At 37.4% G+C, this 21,925-nt stretch overlaps 1 protein-coding gene across 3 annotated transcripts in view; it reads right to left on the bottom strand.

The window, feature by feature from the left end:
- MIB1 (MIB E3 ubiquitin protein ligase 1) overlaps positions 1 to 21,925 on the bottom strand; it is a 77,109-nt gene that overhangs the window by 7,521 nt on the left and 47,663 nt on the right. Inside the window, exons 13-20 of one of the 3 annotated variants that reach the window (XM_066329697.1) lie at positions 18,421 to 18,553; positions 17,955 to 18,041; positions 15,077 to 15,238; positions 10,110 to 10,291; positions 8,739 to 8,931; positions 6,386 to 6,464; positions 4,762 to 4,875; positions 3,536 to 3,636 (exon numbers count right to left, since the gene is read on the bottom strand). In XM_066329697.1, coding sequence (XP_066185794.1) covers positions 3,536 to 3,636; positions 4,762 to 4,875; positions 6,386 to 6,464; positions 8,739 to 8,931; positions 10,110 to 10,291; positions 15,077 to 15,238; positions 17,955 to 18,041; positions 18,421 to 18,553 — 1,051 coding nt within the window. The remainder of the gene's footprint in view (positions 1 to 3,535; positions 3,637 to 4,761; positions 4,876 to 6,385; positions 6,465 to 8,738; positions 8,932 to 10,109; positions 10,292 to 15,076; positions 15,239 to 17,954; positions 18,042 to 18,420; positions 18,554 to 21,925) is intronic. The other 2 variants (XM_066329704.1, XM_066329713.1) reach the window with 2 other exon arrangements.

The following is a 21,925-nucleotide window of genomic DNA, read 5'->3' as shown; positions in this document are numbered from 1 at the left end:
AGAATCCATACCAAGGTAACCTATTCAGAAAAACCCTAAAGCTCATTTTCTATTAAATCAATAGGTATTACTTCCTAGGGTAGATAGCTTAATTGAAGAACAAAATGAAATTCACCAAATTTCTGCTTAAGAGTTTAAATTGCCATAGAATCTGGGCAAATTACTATCTCAGTCTCCAGGATACTAGTATTATGGGCTAGCAGGAAAATAAAACTTCCAGGTAAAACCTTAGGTCAATTTATGTTTAAAAAAAAGCCCTGAAGGGGAGCATGCTCCAGCTTTGCCAGAATTTCCACAGTACTGTAACAAAACAATCTCAAACTAAAAACCTACAGAAGACTACTGACTGTCAGCCACTCCTGCTCATTTTTCCATTCACATTAAGTCGTCACCTTCACATCCCACACATCAATGGGACCTTTAAGAGTATTCCTCCTTCAGTTACTCACAGACTTCAAGTATAAGAGAAACAGCTATTTCCAATGCAATGAATACACAGCTGTGTTACAAGTGTCTAACTTGACAGCACTGGCATGATGATCTTTCACAAAGGACTGAAAAAGCAAACATCTCATCTCTGGGAAAATCCCCAAGGTGTAGCCTTTATTCTATGTTTTAGCTAATGAATTTCTTTCGTGTCTAAATATAATGCCAGAATTACTGAAGTTACAAGGGTCTGTTTATCTCCACATGTTACACCATCATTTAAAAAATAAAACATCCATTAAGGGACACAGAAAAAATACAATCTGCTGAAATGCCATTACTTCAAACTGTTTCATTCAGTAAAGGACAGAAATCCCAATATTTTCATTTTATTGATAGGCAGTATTAGAAAACTGCCTTATTTCTCCTGCTTAGTACAAAAGCAGAGTTTATAAAATACTTTAGCAGTTTAATTTCTTAACATGATACTATCTTAAACCTTAGCTACTTCACACAGTAGGAGGACTCAGCTGGCAGAACAACAAGCTTCCTGTTTGCTACACAATTCTCTTCTGACAGGTTCTTCTCAATCAGTTCAGCCGTTTCCCAGGGGGATACAAGACCAAATAACTAACTTTTATCCAACTCTGAAGGAGAATTCCTTACTTAACCACCATCTTACATGCACTTTTACAGTGAAAGAAAGCTCAACGCAAGCCTTATGCTCCATCTGGGGAGTAGAAAATAATGAGTGAGAAATAAGCAACATCTGTAACTATTGTATTATTTGTTAGAACATCCTCTGCATGAAATCCCATTTTTTATCTGCCTGAAACATTTGACTACAATCTTTTGAAGATAAACAAACAATATAAAAGAGCACTATGCCTATTCTATATGAGAACTACTTCTTCAGGTAAGTACTCTGGGAAAATGCTCATTGCACTTTAAGTATAACTGGGTTTGCAACTCAGATAATTTTTTGTCACTAACAAGGTGTTTTAAACTGCTTGAAGTATCAATCCCTCACTACTAAAAACAGGTTTTACAACAATATAGGTGCACAGTGACATAATAAATTTATTTTTAAGGAAGAAGAAAGTGATGTAAGTATGGTGAAGGAACATACGTAAGGTATTACATGGATGATGATGATTATGTATGAAATGGAGTGAAGGTATTGCAATTACAGTCAAAAGGGTTCACATTCAGGGAATCCCTGAAGAATGGTGTGGTCATCAGATGTGGGAGATTCTGTTGACATCAGCATCACTTCTGCTTGGCACCAGAAATAGTTTTAAAAGCTTGCTGCTGCACTAATATATTAGATTATCATTGAAGGTATGAGTTGAAACAAAGGCTTATACCTGCTGAAAGAGAACAAATTACTTTTAAGTAGAAAAATATCAATTGAATACGAAAACTGAACTGTTACAGCACAAATCAACAGAATACACAATTACAGTGGAATGCTGTGCATAACTTCAAGCACAAATTTAAAAGATGAGATGATCAATTTTTAATCAAATCCAACTTGCTACTCACAAGTATGATACAACTTGCCTTGTCACAAGACTAAGCACAAAAGACACTAAAGAAAACACAGGAGTCTCAAGCCAAGAGGCACAAAAAGAATGACCAGAACCATCTCTTTCTAGTCAGAGGCACTGAACAATTGACTGCTGGCTGGCAAAATCTCAAAGATTAGATAACATCAGAGAGAATAAAACAGCACCTAAGGAAAACTGACAAAAAAACCCCTGAGATCACATCTAATCAAGAAGAAAAACTGTAACAAAGTAATTTTCTTCTCACATGCCTATACCTAAGAATATCAGCATATCCAAACAGAACTCTAATCCTCTATAACCCCTAATGTACCCTGAAAAAATGTATCTGAAGAAAACAAATTACTTGCATTTAAGCATGCATCTAGCATCTTTTGCATGTATCACTTCAAATGCCAAAAGAATAACCTTATTCTTTCCACTCAATGCTAAAAATGTCAAGTAGAAGCTAAACAGCGGATGCAAGACATCAGAGATGACAGTAACATCTGGAGTTTCCAGGTAAGACAGACATCCATTTTCAAATTACAATCTTCGATCTGCATGTTCTTTACAGATAAAAAACTATACAGGAAACTGTTTTGAATTTCTATTACTGGAGTGCTGGCCCAGTGACCATATAACAGGAATAGCTCTTCACAGACATTCAGCTGAGCATATCAGCTCTCAAATTTAAGGCATTTAGAAACACAAGCCCTACAGCTGGCAATCTACACATTCTAGCCCTGGCTTTCATGCACATGAACAGCTGAATTAAACAACTACCAGGACTAGATGTGATGCTCCCATCACTGAAGTATTATGGACTCCTGTAAGCCTACCAGAGGAAAAGCCACCTCAGTTTCCTGTATCTGTGAAAAGTTTCTTCCAATTGTGTTATACACATGGAAGCAAAAAGTCACATTATCAGGGTTTTAAGAGTGTAAGCTCATTCAGTAGTTAGATGCTCCAGATCTCTTACTGCTGAAAGATCTGCAAACACTATACCTAATCACTAAGATAAACCTTAATATTTTAATTCCAAATATTTTGATTACATGTATAATAATTTCAAAGCTTTAACCTTGCAGCCACACAGTTTTTTGAAGAATTTGTTCACTATATCCTTCGTAAGACAGATAACTGTCAGCCATTGTTCCAAGCCAGCTAATGAACAGACAAGTTAAGATTAAGGTAGATACAAAACAATGAAGATGACTTATTTTTATCACAGCTTCTGCTGTTACAACATATTAAGGTCAGCTAAACAGTCAGAGAATACACTGACTGGGTAGAGCATCCATTTTTAGTCACATCAACATACATGCTCTAATAGATGGATTATCAAACATGGCACTTGATTTTTTTTTTTCTTTTAACCCTGTACACAGAGGACATACAAGCCACATCACACCAAAAATATTGGTCTTTTAACTAAAGTTTAAGACCTGATACACTTCAACATGTCATTTTTGCTTTAAATAATAGAGTATGCATTGGGTTTTTCAATCAAGTAGTTCATGCCCTTAGTGGTTCTCACAATTTTTATCCAGCATTTTTACCTGTTCCTTGATGTCTTGCAACTGTTGCTGCAGCTTCTGTACATCTGCATTGACATTAGTGTTGTCTTTGTCCTTCTGCAAAACTGGAATGTTTCCACTTGCTGTAACATTAAAAGAAAATAAAGATCCATCATTACACAGCAATCTAATGAACCAGGAATAATTATTTCCAGTTTCACGGGTACAATTTTTCAATTACCTGAAAAAAATGTTAGTCAACCATCTTTGATGACCTAATAAATTCACTACACCATCACTGCAGCTCAATAAAGAATTTCTTTGAGTTTAGTGGCAACACTTCTTGGACAAGTATTTCCGTAATAACTATGCTTGCAATCCCTTAATGTTCTCAGAATTCTTATTTGTCAGTAAAGTTCCTGACACAAATACCTTTTTGCACGTTTAAAGAAAAAAACGCCAAATTCCTTGACATTGAAATGACTTTTTTACCTACAGAGATGACTCTATTTGGTGTTCAAATTTGCCCAAGTGTCTTGGAAGTAGTTTGTTCAAAATTTGAACAAGCTCATATTAATATTCCTGTATTTGACTGATCTGGGAAGCAATATTACTATAGGAAAGAAAAATCGTCAAGACTTAAATTTCCAGTGTGAGTACTGAAAACCAATTTTAATGACTATTTCTATATTTATCTATTTCAGAACACTATGACAAGAATGAACTAATATTCCAATTCCTATAAACTCAACTGAGATACTGTGTACCACATACACACACAGAGCAAATACAAATAATTCATAGAAATTACTCAAGTCACAAAAAGTTTGAAAACTAATCAAAGGAGGAGATGTAAAAATGGACATTCTCTCAGGAAAGTTGCTTGTACCTAGATGCAAAATACTTGCCATTCCTCCAGAGTACCAGAGGTAAAAAAAAAAAAAAAATCTTTGCTCATTTGCACAATCACAGATAATCTTCGGCTTTTACTTCTTAGGGCATTAGTAAGTGGCCAAGTCATCACACATTTTTGGATTCTACTCCGAATGTTGGAAGCAATTCTCCAGTGTAATGACTGGTGGTGTTACCACATTGACTGCTACCGATGCAGAAAGTAGTGCAAACAGCAAAGCAAAGGGATACCTGGGTTAACACTGTTTTCATTAAAATTCTCTTCAGAAAGGAGAGAAACATTTAGATCATTTAAGAGAATGAGAGAATAAGTTGGTGCAGGAACGTGAAAGAGTATGGGCTCTGGAGTCACTCACAAATATCATCACTGGTATCTTCTGTACCTTTCCCTCCGCAGCACATTATGAAAGGCACTCTTCGCTCAACCACTGCCCGACACTGTACACATTTCTTCATCAAGCTTGCACAATCTGAGGGAACAGAGAAATAAATCAACTCAGAATCTTCCCACTTAATTTTTATTTTTTTTCTCTCCATGAGTTTGTTTATTCAGAGTAACTATACAGCAATGACTTAACAGATAATACAAAGAACTACTTGAGTTTATCTTCACATGATTTTCTGTAAATCACACCTAAACAATGTCCTGTTTGGGATTCAAAGCAAATCTATTCCTTAATCCCTTTTAAGATATTTCAAGTGAACAGGTTCCTCTTTCTCCAAATGAATGTCTAGTCCACAAGAATTAAAAGAAGTTAAAAGATAATTACACATTTGAGACCAGAACTTCCAAGAATGTCCTGGCTATCTGCTTTTTGCTTTAGAACAAAGGATCTCACTAACTGTCCTAATGCTCCAGGGGCAACAAGGCGCAGCTCTTTACCCTTAAGAGTAAACTTACATCTTTTGATATAAACCTAGGGCTGTATTTTTCTTTTAAAGTTATTGTCTCATAAATGCTAAAAGGTTACTGTGAATCAAGAGAGTGGGTCCTATAAAATACACAAACTTGAAGACTCTCTCGTCCTGCTTGAACAAGATGTCCAGAAAAAAATGTGGAAAGAAATGATCTACAACTGTTAAACCTTTTGCTGTCCTTGTTACAGCTTAGACTTGGTAACATGTACTGCTGAAATCCTTCACCACAGTAATCAATCTTTTTGTTGTATTCTTTCCTGGGAAACGATTCAAAAACACTTCTCTCATCATCTTTCATCTGCAGACAGTGAAAGAGGCCAGATCAGGCTAACTGTAGTCATTGATTTGACGTCAGCTGCCTCAGTCAGAACAGAGGAAGAAACCAGACTTCTTTAGCAAGTTCAAGTAAGCAGTTACTCATGGGAACAATTACCTTCCCTCTTATGTAGATCCTCATCAATAAGCACTGCTCTTCTCTAGGGAAATGACCCTTCAACAAAGCCCTGAAATGTCTGGAGCCAAGGTAATAGCTGCATTCTCATCCATGTATACTCAAAACCAAAAAATTTCTGGAGATTTCCTATGTATTTTTTCACTACACAGGACATATCAAAGTGAACCATGTTACTTCTGGGGGGGAAATACAGCCCTTGCGCAAATCTGTAGGTTAGTAATAAAGTATACTAAGTATTTATTTACAATATTTTTTAAAACTCCATTTGCATACCTGAATGCCTTCAAAAAGCTGCAACAAAACAACAAAATTAATTATAATTACTTCCAAAGTATTAACTATACACAGGAGGCTTCTATAACGTGAGAAAGCCTACTCCCAGTTAAATAATTCAGATGAAAGAGCACACAGTTTCTAAACTTTTGAAAATCTCCACTTAGTCCTCCGATTGTTACCAGCATGATAAATAATGCAAAAATTTTGATGAACACACCAGACTACCAAGTAAATTGCATCTGAAATCAGATTACTAATGAACTTTTAGCAATCTGATTTAAAACGTTCTGTTTCAGGATAACTTCAAAAAGAGGTTCTGTAAAGTTACTTACTCTCACAGGCACACATATGACCACAAGGCTGGAAGAGCACTGCTGCCTTTTTGTCTGAACACACTACGCATTCTTCAATCTGTAAAGAATACACACATGTGAGCAAAGTGTATCTCCTGCTCTCTACATTAATTTGCAAGGCACTTGGGCTTCAAGAATCTCCATCTAGTGGCATTTTTAACTACTTCAGCATCTCAAAATGCAACTTAAATGAGTTATCACACTAACTTCTAAGAACAGGTATTTGCTGGCAATTTTTATACATTCAGTATGATGACAGACACAGAGAAGCAGTTAGGACAGCATAAATTCCTTTTTCTTTTTTCTTTTCTCCATCTTTATTCCATCACAGATACCTAAATTAGGGTTCATCAGCCTGAAGATGAGAGGTCTCCAAGAAGATGTTGTTACAGCCTTTCTGTACTTAAAGGGTGCTTACAAAGAAAGATGAGAACAAACTTTTGCTGAGCCTGTTGCAGTAGTACAGGGATAATAGTTTTAGATCAAAAGAAAGCCATTTTGGACTAGGTATAAGAAACTTTTTATGACGAGGGTCATGAAACACTGGAACAGGTTACCCAGAGTGGTGGTAGATGATCCATCCCTGGAAACATTCAAGGTCAGGCTGGACAGGGCTCTGAGCAACCTGATCTCGTTGAAGATGCCCCCGCTCATTGCATGGGATTAGGTGTCAGTTACAAGACTGATTTTAAAGGCCCCTTCCAACATTCTATGATCCTATGAAATTAATTTAAAAGGCGCTTTTACTGAAATGTTTTAATATTCTGGGATAGGGTTCCTCAAGTCCTTTTATTTGAGAGCTGTACATATCATGGAATCATCAAACGGTTTGGGTTGGAAAAGACTTTAAAGATCCTCAATTTCAACCCTTGGCAGGGGCAGGGACACCTTCCACTAGACCATGTTACTTAGAGCCCCATCCTGGCCCTCAACCTGGCCTTGAACACTGCCAGGGATGGGGCATATACAGTATCATCACAGACATCACATAAAATTCCATTTATACTGGCCTGGACCACCTCTTCCAGTTCATAGAACTGTTGTCCTGATTCACTCATTTCTTAGCCTTGCAGATACTACTGTAAGTTTTTATACGAAAGTATAAGAGAAGTATTGACCAGATAGTCCAATCTCTCAAATTAATTCAGCAAAAGGAATCAAAGGAAGGTTATCCACAAAGCTTAGCTTTCACCTGGGAAAGCTGATTTCCATAGATTAACTTCTTTAGATGGGTGAATAGGGGCAGAACCCTCACTTTCATGCTCCAAATCACCCAGTGGCAGAACCCTTTCACTGACTATAAAGAAAGTCTAGAGGAAAGGAGCTCTCACTATGTTCAAAACCCAAATGTTAACATTCTCAGTGCAGAACAGTATAAGAAGAATAAGAGAGTGAGTAGTGAAAACAGTGCAACTTTTATATTTCTTATACTGACTCCAAGATGGAGGAAAAACAACATACCACAGAAGCAGACTAATCAAATATGCTTGGAAAAAGTAAAAAAAAAAACAAACCCAAACAGTTGAGTTTCCTAAAAAAACCCTAACCAAACAAAGAAAAAAAACCCAAAAGCCAAAAAACCACAACCAAACAAAAAAACCCAAAGCCAATCCAAAACCAAACATAAACCCAAGTGCTGAACACTATTTCTCTTTTTTAACAGCTAAAAAAAAGAAACCAGGACAAAATCACCAGGACTTGGTGATTACAAGGAATAAAAGAATACCCAAACAGAAAATCAAGGGGGATGTACCCTTACAGTCAAAACTATTTGGGAGTAGCCATTTGAGAAACTTTGGTCTCCAAAATAGGGCATGACTGGCTGATTCTCTGAAGGAAAAAGACAGTGTAATGAAACTTACGTTTCCAAAGAAAAAGAAAGTGAAAGCTGAAAGTAATTATTAACTACAGAAACAAGCACATATTAACTCAGTTTACAGGCAAATCATTTTTCAAGTAGCCCTAAGGAATAGAATAACTAAATATTACTGAGGGGAATGATACTTCAGAAAAAGCAGCAATTTATCCTAACATGAAGAAAAGATATCATGGCCGGGCAGAAATCATCTATTTCAACAATGCATCCCCAGGTGACTGTATTAGGAGCTCTGAGAACCTGAACAATAAAGACATTGCAAGGCAGAAAGAGGTAGGAATGACAGCCAAACAAAAAAGAGCAAGATATCATTATGATGCAAAATTAATTCCATCCAGTGAGGCATAATAATACCACATAAAAGAAGATGTATATTTCTTTGACCTCTTTTTTCCTTTTTTTTTACATTTTTACATTATAAAAGAAAAAGAACCAATAAACTTCAGAGGTTCTTACCTTTGTCCTAGACTGAACTTGTTCTTTACAGATGAGGCATTTTTTCACCCGTGGTGAGCACAAAGAACACGTGGCAATGTGGCCACATGGGCCGAACAGAGTATCTCTCTTCATGTCTGAACACACCATACACTCTTCTAAGGTTTCAGAATCATTGTTGATCATAGACGGACTTCGGGAACCAACTTGGCCACTACAAAGAAACCTTGCAGTCAAACTTTTAAGAATTAAAAAATTTAAAATGCACGTCAACTGGTTGCTTATATACTCCTGTGCACTCGGGCACCAATGTATGACCATAAAGCAATGAACTGGCTTTTCCAGTAAGTACAGTGGACACTGGAGTGCAAGGTCACGCACTTGGATAAGGCATTATAGAAAAAAAAGGACACACTAGTCAGGATATCGTGTCCCTCCCTCCGGTGCTAAGAGCTTGCTTTACTAACAGAGCCGCGGGCCTCGGCCGTCCCCACGCGTGGCAGTGCCGGGCCGCGGGCCGGAGCTCGGCGCCGCGCTGGCCCGCAGGGGGCGCGCCTGCCCAACCTCCCGCCGGCCCCGCCACGGCCCACGACACGGAACCGCCGAGCGATGAGGCCGGCACGCACGGACACACACTCCGAAAGGAAATAAGCGCCTGACTCCTCACCAGGGCAACATCGGTAAAAACAGCCTCTCTTTGTCACATTTTAAAAGTAAAGTTTTGATTTCCGTACAGGAATTAAGGACGAGAAGAATTTGCAGCAAGAGGTGTGGAACATAAGTAGGACAAGGTGAATCATCTGATACTGCATGGACCTCTCAACAGGCTATTTCACTGAAACTGTAATTCCCAAAGTCATCAGACCTACCCCCTCGTTCTATTTTCACAGAATCATACAGTTGTTCAGATTAACAGGTACTCAGTAGGTGACCTTCTCAAAGCACGAACACTGAATTCGTCTTAGTTTACATTCAGTTCAGTCATTAAAAGTTGCATAGACAGAGATTTCACAACTTCCCAGGCCAGCCTGTTTGCAGTGCTCGTTTATTCTTCCAGGGATTTCCCCCCGCCCCCCTTGTTAAGTTCTACCAACCCCGACCTGAAGATTGTCACCTTCTCATTCCCCCCTCTCCCATAATAATATGCACTAAAGTCCTCTAAGGCTTGGGTAAGTTTCAATTAATGTATTTGTGAATAGCAGTCAGTGTACCATAAAAACATAAAGAATTAAAAGTAAAAAACAAATGACCACATACAAAAAACATACAAATTTAGGGGTTTGGTGGGGATTTAATAAGCTATTGCTAATTAAAGGCTCAACATTTTAAATAAATCAGTAAATCTGTGGGAAGTAGACATTTGGAAACTGTGTATTTTACAAATATACAAACCTGACTTTTTCTTTATGACATTTAGCCAATGCTTTGCAGAGACTTGGATCAGGGCAGAGATCGAGAGGGGACTGACCCTTCTTGTTACGAATGCCGAGGTCAGCCCCATTGGCTGCCAGGAAGCAGGCAATGGATGCAGCACTCTTCTTCTCTGCTCCTTGCGTGCTAAGGCCCATTATTAACTGAAAGAAAATGAATACGTAAGCAGGAAAGACTCTCTAAACAGTTTAGAATCGTCTGGCTAAAGGAAAGCCACTTGACATACACACATGCACATATATGCATAAATGTGTAAGCCCAAGGAAGCATCTCTAGAACTAAAATCAAAACAATTGCTTCATTCTGAGTCAGCTATATTCAGCTTTCTTTTAAGGAACTAAAATTCAGCAAGGAATAGTTCTACTACTGAAGCGCTCAATCTCCTGCACGTCTATACTCACGTGTGAAGTGGCTGTCCTTTTATGTAAGCACTGAAAAGGGCAAAGTTCCAGTGGGTATATTCAGAACACACTTCAGTATATACTCAAATTGCTGAGTTCAGGCAAAATGCTACCACTGCACTTGGACTGAAAATAGAGTTGAGCAGGGAAAAGAATGCACATCTACTTTCAGTTCAGTAAGTAAAGTACCTGTCCAAGAAAGTAACCGAATTTCAGTCTCTCTCAGCCTGGTTGGATAAAAACTTACACACTGTCCATTGTCTAACCATATAATGCTACTTTGCCCTTTTACAGCTGTTACTGTATCCTCACAGGGTCAGCTAGAAACACCAAGAAGACTCATACCACAGCCCAGCTCGGAGTGGATTCCCCCACTCCAGAGCATTCTGGGCCTGCTCCCAACATCTTCTTGGATTAAAGCTCGATCAGATAACATGCATTAAGTATAAGACACACTACATATAACACAGAACTGCTGACATCACTAAGAAGCCCTCAGGAACTACACCACACTGTATTCAAAAGAAGAGCTTTGGCAAAGCTAGGGGAGCTCCAATTCATGGAGACCCAGTTGTCCAGGGAAGAATTTTTTTAAACCTCAGTCTATACTTTTTTTTTTTTAATTTTAAGTTCTTATACCAATATGTATCACTGAGCTGACAAGACTCTTGAAGGTCATTTCATAAATTCAGATACTCCTCCTGCATTCTTCCTCATGATTAGGTAAGAATAGTATAGATCCAAAGGCTTTACACCTGGAAAGTTGCGGAAACAAAAATTTCATAGTATACAGGTAACAGAAAATTTTCATTGATCAATTGAGACAATTTTTGGGCACTTCAATTACAGCATTGGCTGAAGCAAAGCAGAGATTTTATCCATCTTTAGTCCTGGTACTTTGGACCATATTATTAATCCAGCCAAGGCAGTACAACACCTAGTGAAACTGATTTGCTCCAAGGTTGGCAGAGTCGTCATGGAACAGTCATCTACATTGGTCAAAAAACCCCTAGGTCCTAAAATGCCTCTGCATGCTGTGTAATTTGAAAACACCAGGACAATGTTGTATCCTATGACATTTCTCAGGAAGCATGCAACTTTTCAGGCACAAAAAATCAAAACACCACAAAACAACACATACACAAAATAGTCTCCATTATGTCTCAGTGCCCAGTACGGCTGCAGCAAGCAATTTCTGGAGGGTGCTAGTCCTGAAATGCATCAACACAAGCCAGTCCCAGCCCATTCACCAGTGAGGGAGAAGTCTCAGTGTAATCCACAAAAACTGTATAAATCATATAAGTAATTGTAACTAGTGAACTACCTTTGAAGCAGTAAACACTTTCCAATAGTTTCTTTCTTTCAAGTTAGGCAGTGGCATCACTTAAAAGCATTTTAAGGGTCAGAAAGACAACTATATTAAAATAATTTACACAAAATGACCCCGGGAATAGTACATTTATTTAGGATAAAAAGTACTCTAGGCCAGAAGAGTACATCTGTAACACAGCAATTCAAATGACTTTTTTGTAGTAGTGGAGACTATACTTCAGGAAATTTCTCCTCCTCCCAGCTGCACAATCACCATAATATGGTGGACGGAAAATTTTAAAATCATTTGAAGAAATGGGGTTCACTGCTCATAGCACTTGAGCACAAAAATGTTTTTCAGAATGGTACCTAAGATGAGTATGGCTTTGCATACTATCAAGATTTTTCACTAAATGCCTTTAAAATAAACTATTTAAAATAGTCTATCAAAAAATAAACTGAAGAAACCTGACAAAAACTGTTTTAGATGTAACATAAAATATCCTGAGTTGGAAGGAATTCACAAGGATCATTAAGTTCAACTCCTGCCCCTGCACAGGACAGGCCCAAGATTCACACCAGGTGCCTGAGATCATTGTCCCAAAGCTTCTTGAACTCAGGCAGGCTTGGTGCTGTGACCACTTTCCTGGAGAGCCTGTTCCAACAGGCATAAATGTTGGCATTCAGAAGGGACTATAAAAAATAAAAATCGATGTTAAAGAATTAGTTCACTTTAGTTCCATTTATGAAGTAAGTTAATGATAATCAGTAAAAAGATATAAAAATGATAATCAGTAAAAACAAATAATACAATCTCAATGGGTTGCTGTTCAACCAACTCGATCAAGTATGAAAAAACCCTAAAATCATGCAAGTGAGATTTTTCTTTTCAGTTTATTCAACTGAAACAGAAATAGAAATATTTATTTGTTGAAGTACTATGTACTACAAAGAGGCATCCTACAGGCCTCAGTAGGTTGTTGCAATCTCCAAGACAACAGTCCAAAATTAATTAAAATTTAGCCAAGCAAAAATAGGCTCCAAAATACTAAATATTTACAGAGATGTGTTGCTATCACATACTCTAATGATCTCTGACACATTTTCCATCCTTTAAAAGAACTAATGAAGAATAATAAAAAATATCCCAAAACAAACCCTCAATTTAAGTCATTGCATTCACGAAAAGAAAGCCTTACTGATTCCCAGGCTAAATTAGTAATCCAATTTATCTTCTATGCATCACCCGTATTTGCAATCCTACACAAGACAAATTATCAATGTGTCCTTAGATAGCTTTAAAGGTCCAGATACCTGCACATATTTTCACAGCTTTGATTCTGTCTTTGTTGATACTCAATTTTGGGCCAAAGACAGCTCAATATTTAAAACTGTTTAATGGTAAAGTCTAGTTTATAGAATTTTTACCTTACTGTCATTTAAATAAAGGTAGATAGGTACAAGTATTGTTCTCATTCATTGTTTTTCACAAAACATTTTCAAAATGGTTTGATTTGCTGATCATCTTAAAGCGTTTCCAAGTATATTTACTCCATCTTTTACACTTCACATAAAATAAAAACAAGCAAGTTATCATCTCTTCTCTGACAGAACTTATCTTCTCCACACCACTTAAACCTCCTAAATTTGTTTGGCAAAAATTCTCTGCAGCTAAACAAAGTGCAAAGAAATGACCAGTAATTTGATCATGCTAATAAGGGAGACGAGGTATTGGTTGATTAAGATTTTTTACAACTTTAAAACATTTTTAGGTTATCAGAGATACAATGATGAGAGAATTTTTTCTTTGTTGCTCATGATATCCTTTGCCTGCTCTTTGTCTTATTACTTCAATAGAAATTTTTAAAAAAACACATTTTTTGTTTAAACCAAGGATACTTCCCAAATGAAATTAGAAATAAAACTTAATTCTCTAAAACATAAAATTCCCTCAAAGAGAAGGTAAAAGGTGATGGAAAAAAACCTCGCTGCTTCTGTTAAAACCCTTTAGTTATGTACTGAAAACTCAGTACATAACTCTAGATCCACTGTGGATGCCATTAATAAGACTGGGAAGAGAAATCTATTTATGAAATGCTGAATGTGAAGAAAAGAAATTCATCTCCCTTTCATTCATTTCACAGTTAAACATACAAACACAAATTATTCTAGACAGCTCTCACAGAGTCCATTTCAGATCACAGAAACAACTGAGCTGTAACTGCTCTTCTTGTCTCATTTAAAAGGACACAAGCATTTTCTTACACATGCCAGTCGTATTTCAAATCCCTTTCAAAGCTTATTCCAGTTATTTCAGTGAGATTAAGTATCCAATTAAAAAAAAAATTGTACAGTGGAATTATTATTTTGAACAAAGACTTTTCATAAAGGTGGTGTATTTGTTTTTTCTTAACGAAATGCAAAAACAATATCAACAATTTTTTTTTAATTTTAACTCCCAGTTAAAATTAGAAAAAAAAATTATACTGGTAACTAATGGTTCAGCAGATCTGATCCACCATTATGTTGGGCATCTTTGATATCTAAAGAAAAAAACTGTCTCTTTTTCTCAATCTGAATTGCTCCATAACTTTATTTCTTCTTTGTCTCTCAGGTAAACTATAAACTTCACCTTTGCATATGGGGTGCACACATCTTTTGGGTGTGGGAGTTTCTTTTTTTCAATAAAACATTTTGACTTTTATTACCTGGAGGTTTTTTACTATTTCCTTTTTGACAATTTCTGAAATGAACTCGGTAAAAAATATACATATCAATAAACACATAAAATTAAGAATGCCTTGCTCTCACAGAAAATACTTTCAGAAAGTTATAGATGCAACCAAGCAACTAAAGCTATGAAGACATGCAAAATACTGAATCACAGAAAACTATTTCAGTCTTATTCTGTACTGTAATACTGTTAATTCTCTTTCCAAAAAAGCTACTTTGATTTTTTGGCAGCCACACATGTTTACTATAGAAGAGAAATCAGTAGAAATATTTTCGAGCTACATAACCCTCTTTTTCTTCAAAAAAGGTAATGACTTCATGTGAAAAGCTACATATAACAACATGATTTCTGCTTACACTGCAGTTTAATGCAGAATGTCTACATGAATTTATGCTGCCAAAAACCAGTCCAACAGTACAGAACTAGACAAAGAGACAAATATATAGGGGGGAAAAAAGAATAAATAAATGTGGTTTATTTACTGTGTTCTTTGATGGCTCCCAAGCAGTATCTACCTTGCCCACATCTTGCATGTCTTGGAGCTGGCGGAGCTGTGACAGGGTGTGGTGTCTCAGGGCTTCATGCAGGGGAGTATCCCCATCTTTATCCTGAATATCCAATTTAGCACCTGCACGGACTAAGAGCTGAAAAGAGAGAGAATCCAAATTAAAAACCAAAAAACAAAACCAAAAAGTCACCATTTATTCCTTTTAGAACGAATTTCAGAAAATTCTGATTTAGAATTCTCTAGAAGGTTCAAAAGGGCTACTCCTATCTTGCTACAATTCACAGTTGAATTAATTTAAATTTATTTTCTGTACCCGAAGTTCAGCCCTCAACCAAAGCATTTATCTGTCTCAAATATCAGCAAGCTTATTTCAGCAGAAAGCTAATGCTTGCCCATGCTCTGAGTGCTATAAAAGACACAATTTTAGAGGATTCTTTCTACTTCCTCAGACTGTAACTCTTGTGAGACAGCCTGCAAACAATGTAATGTATTACAGCAATACGTGCAGTATTTAAGATAGGTATATATTCTTTACTATTAGGCTTCAATGACCTCAAAAATCACCACTTTCACACCATGCTAAACTTTACAACTTAATTTACAGTGTCTTCGCATTAGCAAAGTAGTTAAGCACGTACTTTGGTTTACCCTAATTCAGGAGAACACATAAAAATCAATGACACTATTAAAAACTCTCTCAGAACACTTTGGAAAGTAATGAACTGTAAGACTTGTCTCTTAGGCTAATTTTAGACACCCGTTCCTGTTCACATGACACGAAACAAGCACAAGGCTGCACAGGCCCTCCTATTCCTATGGCCTTTGCATAGGAATTATCAACCCACCAGAACTCTGTTAAACACGCTGTTGAACAAAACGAATCAACACATGCTGACAAAAAAATACCAACCGCCCCTTAAAAATTAAACCCCATCACCATTCAGAAAGTTGTAGGCAGCAGCTGAGATTTTAACTCTAGTTTTTGAGCTTCTGCTACTCTACAAAACTGGGATTAGCAGTAGAGACAAAAGGCATAATCTAAAAACAGGAATACACTACGAGGGGTCTCCCTCTTTGGAATGCACATGCTTGCAAGGAGCTCAGTTTCTCAGAACCAAAGAAACTCAGGCTTCTGAATAGGATAAAAGGAAAATAGCCTTAAAGGAATTCAAAGCCTAATTTTCAAGGAAGTATCTGCCTGCAATTATTTGCAGCTTACTATTTTCTCCAACCTTTTCTTCCACAAGTGAAACCAAGAAAACCAGCTAACAGTCAACACAGTCAAGTCTCAACTTGTTACACTCTCTAAATGGATTTACTCTGGCCCAATTTCTTTTCTCATATTTGCATCTTGTGTCTGCCACTAGCTCTTTACTTCTTAGAGTTTCTCCTGGAATCCTTGGCTAGAACTCTGCAGAAGTGTAAAAAAATAATCGGAGGAAAAAAAAAAAAAAAAAAGGCAAATCACTGCCCTTTGTCATGGCAGTAGGACTTTTAAAAAAGCCCTGCTACCTTTGACCACTATTCCACAAATGCCTGAGGGTACAAACCCAGCTCTGGAAGGTATCCAATAGGAATTAATTCTGAAATATGGAGCCAACATGTTCTTTGCATGGCTGCATGAGCTATTTTAGGACTTCTTAAAGCTAATCCAGCTCTGAAAAACGGATACTCTACAGGGTCATTCACTTAAACATTCTCAGGAATAGGCATGTCAGTCAAATACACATGCTAGTTCCTCTACATGCCTACCTTCCTGCTCATCTGCTACATTAATACTGTATTCTCAGGTACTGTGTAAATTCCAGAAGGGCACAAGAGTTCACCAAACACAACTGCCAAATTGCTTGTAGGATGCAAATGGCACTGACTCTAGGAAACCATTCTTTTGGTAGCAAGCAGATCCAGATATAGGGCCATATCACATGTTGCACTGCAATGGGATCACACCCATCAGCCCTCAGAGAGGGAGAAACCTTACGGTAAAATAATGTTTAAAAGAATGCAGGCCTGCATAGGGGAGACAATTCTGTTTAGGCCTGAATAAGAGAGTTTTGTAGAGTCATCTTGTATGAAAAGACAAAAAAATATGCCAAAGGCCAAGGCCAGGTTGATGTATTCACTCTGAGAGCAGCGAGTGCTCTCTCTGGGGCTCAAAAGCCCACAGCAGCAAGCAAAACACTGAGCCATACACATCCTGTAGACAGTGCACACAGGCCAGAAACAGCAAGCTATGCCAGACTCACACCTCCTGTGCTAGTAATAAAGCTTTGTTAAGTAGAAATATTAGCTTCTCAACCATGCAAACAAAACAACAGGATAGCACTCCTTTCACCAATAAGGTCCTACTGTTAACTGCTTAGGTCTCCCAAGCTAAGAGCAGGGAATGTAAAGCACTCAGAGACTGAAATGTAGTTAAGATCATAAAAAGATGTTTCATGGTACGATTTGCAAAAGCCATGAGCAAGAATAATTATTCATACAGCAAGAGGCATCAGAAATGCTATTTGAAGGTCCCCTTACAGCACCACAAGATTCAGACAAGTAACAGCTGAACACACTCTTCCTTACTAAACAAAAAGGGATGCTGGAATTGGCAACCACACAGGGGAAGCCATAATGTACATGTACAAAAATTTACCATGCCTCAAGTGGCGTTCATATTGCTGACTGACCTTCTCTGAAAATTGGCAGGCTTCTGAATTAAAAAAAATCCATCAAACAAACATGCAGTGAGTATATGTTGTCAAATAATTTTTTAAATGTTCATGAAGTATTCATATTTTAACAGCTGCCATCAGCTTTAGTCAAATGCCATTAACCATATGGCTTACTGTAAATAAGATACTTACCCTAACAATTTGTGTATGCTGTCGTTCAACAGCAAGATGAAGAGCGGTTTGCTGGTTAACATTCTGGATATCCAGGTTAGCATTGCCCTGCAAGATATTCAAAGCATTACAACATTATCAACCCAGCAATTCATCTATAGGCAAGGCAGTCCATTAGAGCACTGACTATGACCCTGAATATAATTCCTAGTTGGGGATTTGAGAACAGAAGTGATTAAATACTTCAATTATTCACTGATGTTAATCTGTTGAATGAAAATAGGTATCAAATTTTTCAGTCTCTCTGCACCATTAGGCCATTTTAACAATCTCAAAGGCAAGTTTGACCCTTAGAGCTCAACACATCCTTCCCTGCTCCACTGCTTCTGCATTGCGACTGCAGGCGTAAAGCAGTCAACTATTCTCACATCAGATGGTTAATCAAAGCATGATATTTAAATTCTCCTGAGAAAAGAGTCCTTCCTACCTGATGCACCAAAAGTTCAGCCACTTCCACATGATTATTGAGAGCTGCCAGATGTAAGGCAGTGTAACCATCATCTTTTTTCTCATCAACAATCCACGGTCGTGGTAACTTGGACAACAACACACGCATTGCACTGAAAAAAAATAGGCAGAGATGGCATAAACACCCCTACAACATATGCTGAATGACACCAGTAGAACAACATTAATTCTCAGAACTATGCAGTAGTGGCTATAATAATTTTAATCTTTTTTCAAACAGAGAAAGTGGGTGAAAAGCTATACCAACAGTTCCAAAGGAGAATAATTTCACATTCACTTCCTTCTACTTAAAGCACACAAACAAATCATACAATGGCTAGAATGGTGTGAAGATCAGCTTTGTTTTTTAGAAGAATGCTATCTAGCAGTTAAAATCACATTAAAGAAGTATTTAAACAAATTCTGAAATGTAGACAAAGGAATTTTCTCCCTCAAAATCATTATCGCATCCTTTACTTAAGCATTTAATGACCAAGTTCCACTACATTAGATCTCTTTAAAATCATCACTTTATAAAGTGTTGCCATGGGCTGTAAAACTCAGTTTCTGAGAAGGAAAATGGTCTCTTAAGCACAGACAAAATAAATGCTGAAACTGTGAAGTGAGTACTAGTGGGATATTTTCTTAACATATAATGGTTGAGTATAACATACCATGGCAGTGTCTGGTAGTCGGGGTGAGGAAAAGCAACTTGATTACTACAAGTATTAAAGTAGACTAAAATCCATGAAGTCCAAAGACTGAAGGTTAAAGATACTAGCAACACAATGCTAGATAAACAAATTGCTCAATATTGTATTCTCTGAGAAATACAGTTTTCTTAAGCTTACATGTCTTCACCTAGCTTTTGGAATACATAAGTTACCAAACTTAAATCCCTTATTGTCTTATCGTTATAAACAGCATATGCAGCTCCCTTATGACAGTTCCTTAAAGACAAACACAAAACCAGAAACCGCTACAATCCTGTGCCAAGAAAACTCTTCTGTCATCTGATGTTTCCCTACTGTTGAAGGAACACTCTATCTACAGGAGAAACAGAGCTTCTGCACAAAATCCAAACTTTTAAAATCCAAGTAATACTTGCTAATGCAAGTGAAATCACTCAGTCACACAGTGCATTCATTGCAAGGCAGATAATGTATCTGAATTAAACAGTTCTTCATTACAGTTTTGGTATCAAAACTGTGGGATCTCAATAATCCTCAGAAATATCCATATAAGTTGAACCTCTCAGCTTTTACTTAAAAATACCCTCAAAAGGTATGAATGACTGCCCTGTCAAGCAATAACTGAGCTCCCAGTTAATTCCAATCATTTGTTGCCTTGAGCATCCACACTGAGGTGAAGTGCTATTCACTCCTAAGGTCTCTTTCCGAACAAGCCAACGAGTTTCCTATAAAAAAAAAAAAACAAACCTTAAAAGCTGTGTCTGGGCACAGCTCACCCTAATGAGCCCTCCTTGAAAGCAGAGAAGTCTGTGAGGTAGACTACTGTACCAGTAAGGAAGTGCACTCCTTCCTACACACTGCTAAGATACTCCCATAAGAGACCCTGCTTATGCATCTCCATATTCTCTTGCTACTGAGTGCACAACATAAACCAACTCCTGGTTTCATACTTACGCCGCAGCTGCCAGAATGATGTATTAAGTGACACTTTTCAGCCCCCAGAGTCAGAGAGTCTAAAGGAATTGCAACTAACCAACTGCATTTTCAGGCCAGAGGATCATACAAACCCACAGGAAACCAACTGCTACGTGGAGCATCCACAGCCAGGCTGTTCTCCATGTTTGTCCTCCTTAGAGTAGACAGAAGCCATTCTCAGCCTCTTAGGATTTTTTTGTTTTCCTGGCAGAAAGCTTTTCACCTCCTCACAGTTCAAATCACTTATAACACAGCAATTTAAGACAACGACACCTAACAGATTGTACATTGCTCATTGTGAGCCATCTAGCTTCTATTCATAACAGCTCTCTCACGTGCTAGGAAGAAAAGACTAGAATACTTCAGAAAAAAACAAACAATGGAAACATCAATTCTTTGAGACAACAAAGATTGAGAGATTCGCTTAGGGAAGATTTTTTCAAAATTAAGGATATAATTTAGTAAAACTCAAGTTACCAAAGCTTTATGAAATGTGGCAAAATAAACCAGTATCAGTTGCACTGATAAGCATAGTCGATTTTATAATTCAATGATGCTGTATTTTCAAATCTTGGCACCATCAGAACTGTGTTTAGCTACTTTAGGGAGGGAGCGGTCTGGAGCACTGTGGTTTGCTTGGTATCTGGGCACACCACCACACCACTCTTCAGAATGCTGGACTGATACAAAGCACTCAGTACCAACAGCACAACAAGCCTTCTATAGTGGCTTCCCACAGGGCATCATGTCATGTAAGCTCTTTATCTTCACCTGCCAGGCTCAGTGCCTCTAAAGACCCCTTCTAAGTTCTAGGGTAGCTACTGTGGATAGTCTGAGACACACAATAAAAAATTCCTGAAAATTCCCTAGGACTGAAGAAGCAATATGAGACTGAGCAACCAGGAAAAAGCGGGGCAACAATATCCTAACCAAAAAAACCCCAAACAAACGATGACAACAAAAACCCAACAAGAAGTTGTTCCTGAAACTGCAACCACAACTTGAGGAACACTATGGAAGGGCATCAACACTTTAATTACAGCCAGCTTGTTTCCAAAGTAGCTCTAGTCACTAAACAAAAAACGGTCCTAACTAACTCAATGATATTTTATATCCTTTTCTTCAGCAAGGAAATAAAAAACTGCCAACTCTACTGATAAAATTTAAAGTACACTGACCCAGTTCATCAGATGCTTCAATATATAAATGTAAATGTTCAGAAATACTACTGACATTTCTTTAATACACTTCATCTTTGAAACAAAAATAAGAAACTGACTGACCTGGTATTTTGTCTGCTGTGAACAAAAATCACTTATCTTATTATTTGTGTGAGTGTTATCCTTACCAGATCCCCTTCCAAATCTTTAGTTTGCTGTCTTATACCAGAAAAAATTTTATCTGAAGTTTGATTGAAAAGTATTTGGAGGTATCTTGCTTTCAGAGAAATAAGATGCCTGCTACATTTCTGGATCCTTTTAAAATGTATTATCTTACTGGAAAAACAGAAGGACGACCAGAACAAATAAATGGCTTCTGTGTGTAATAGATTTTTATCTTACTGTTCACAGCATATCATCCAAGGGCCAGGAACCACTACCCATTTGTTTCTTTTTGTTCAGAAAAAGACTATATCTCTCTTCCAGACCATGGGACAGCAGGATAGAAAAGACTGTTTCATGGAATGACACCTTAAAATTCTGCAAGATATTAATATGCTACAATGGTAAATTCAGCTTAGTGGCTGCATCCTTCTCCTCATTAGATGAGAGGTAGGGTTTTTCAAATTTTACAGGATTTTCTAGAGTTACTGCCAAA

This window comes from Sylvia atricapilla, chromosome 1 (genome assembly GCF_009819655.1).
Source record: "Sylvia atricapilla isolate bSylAtr1 chromosome 1, bSylAtr1.pri, whole genome shotgun sequence".
Classification (NCBI taxonomy): domain Eukaryota; kingdom Metazoa; phylum Chordata; class Aves; order Passeriformes; family Sylviidae; genus Sylvia; species Sylvia atricapilla.
The sequence above is the reverse complement of the archived record's forward strand: the minus strand, read 5'-3'. Positions and strand labels throughout refer to the sequence as shown.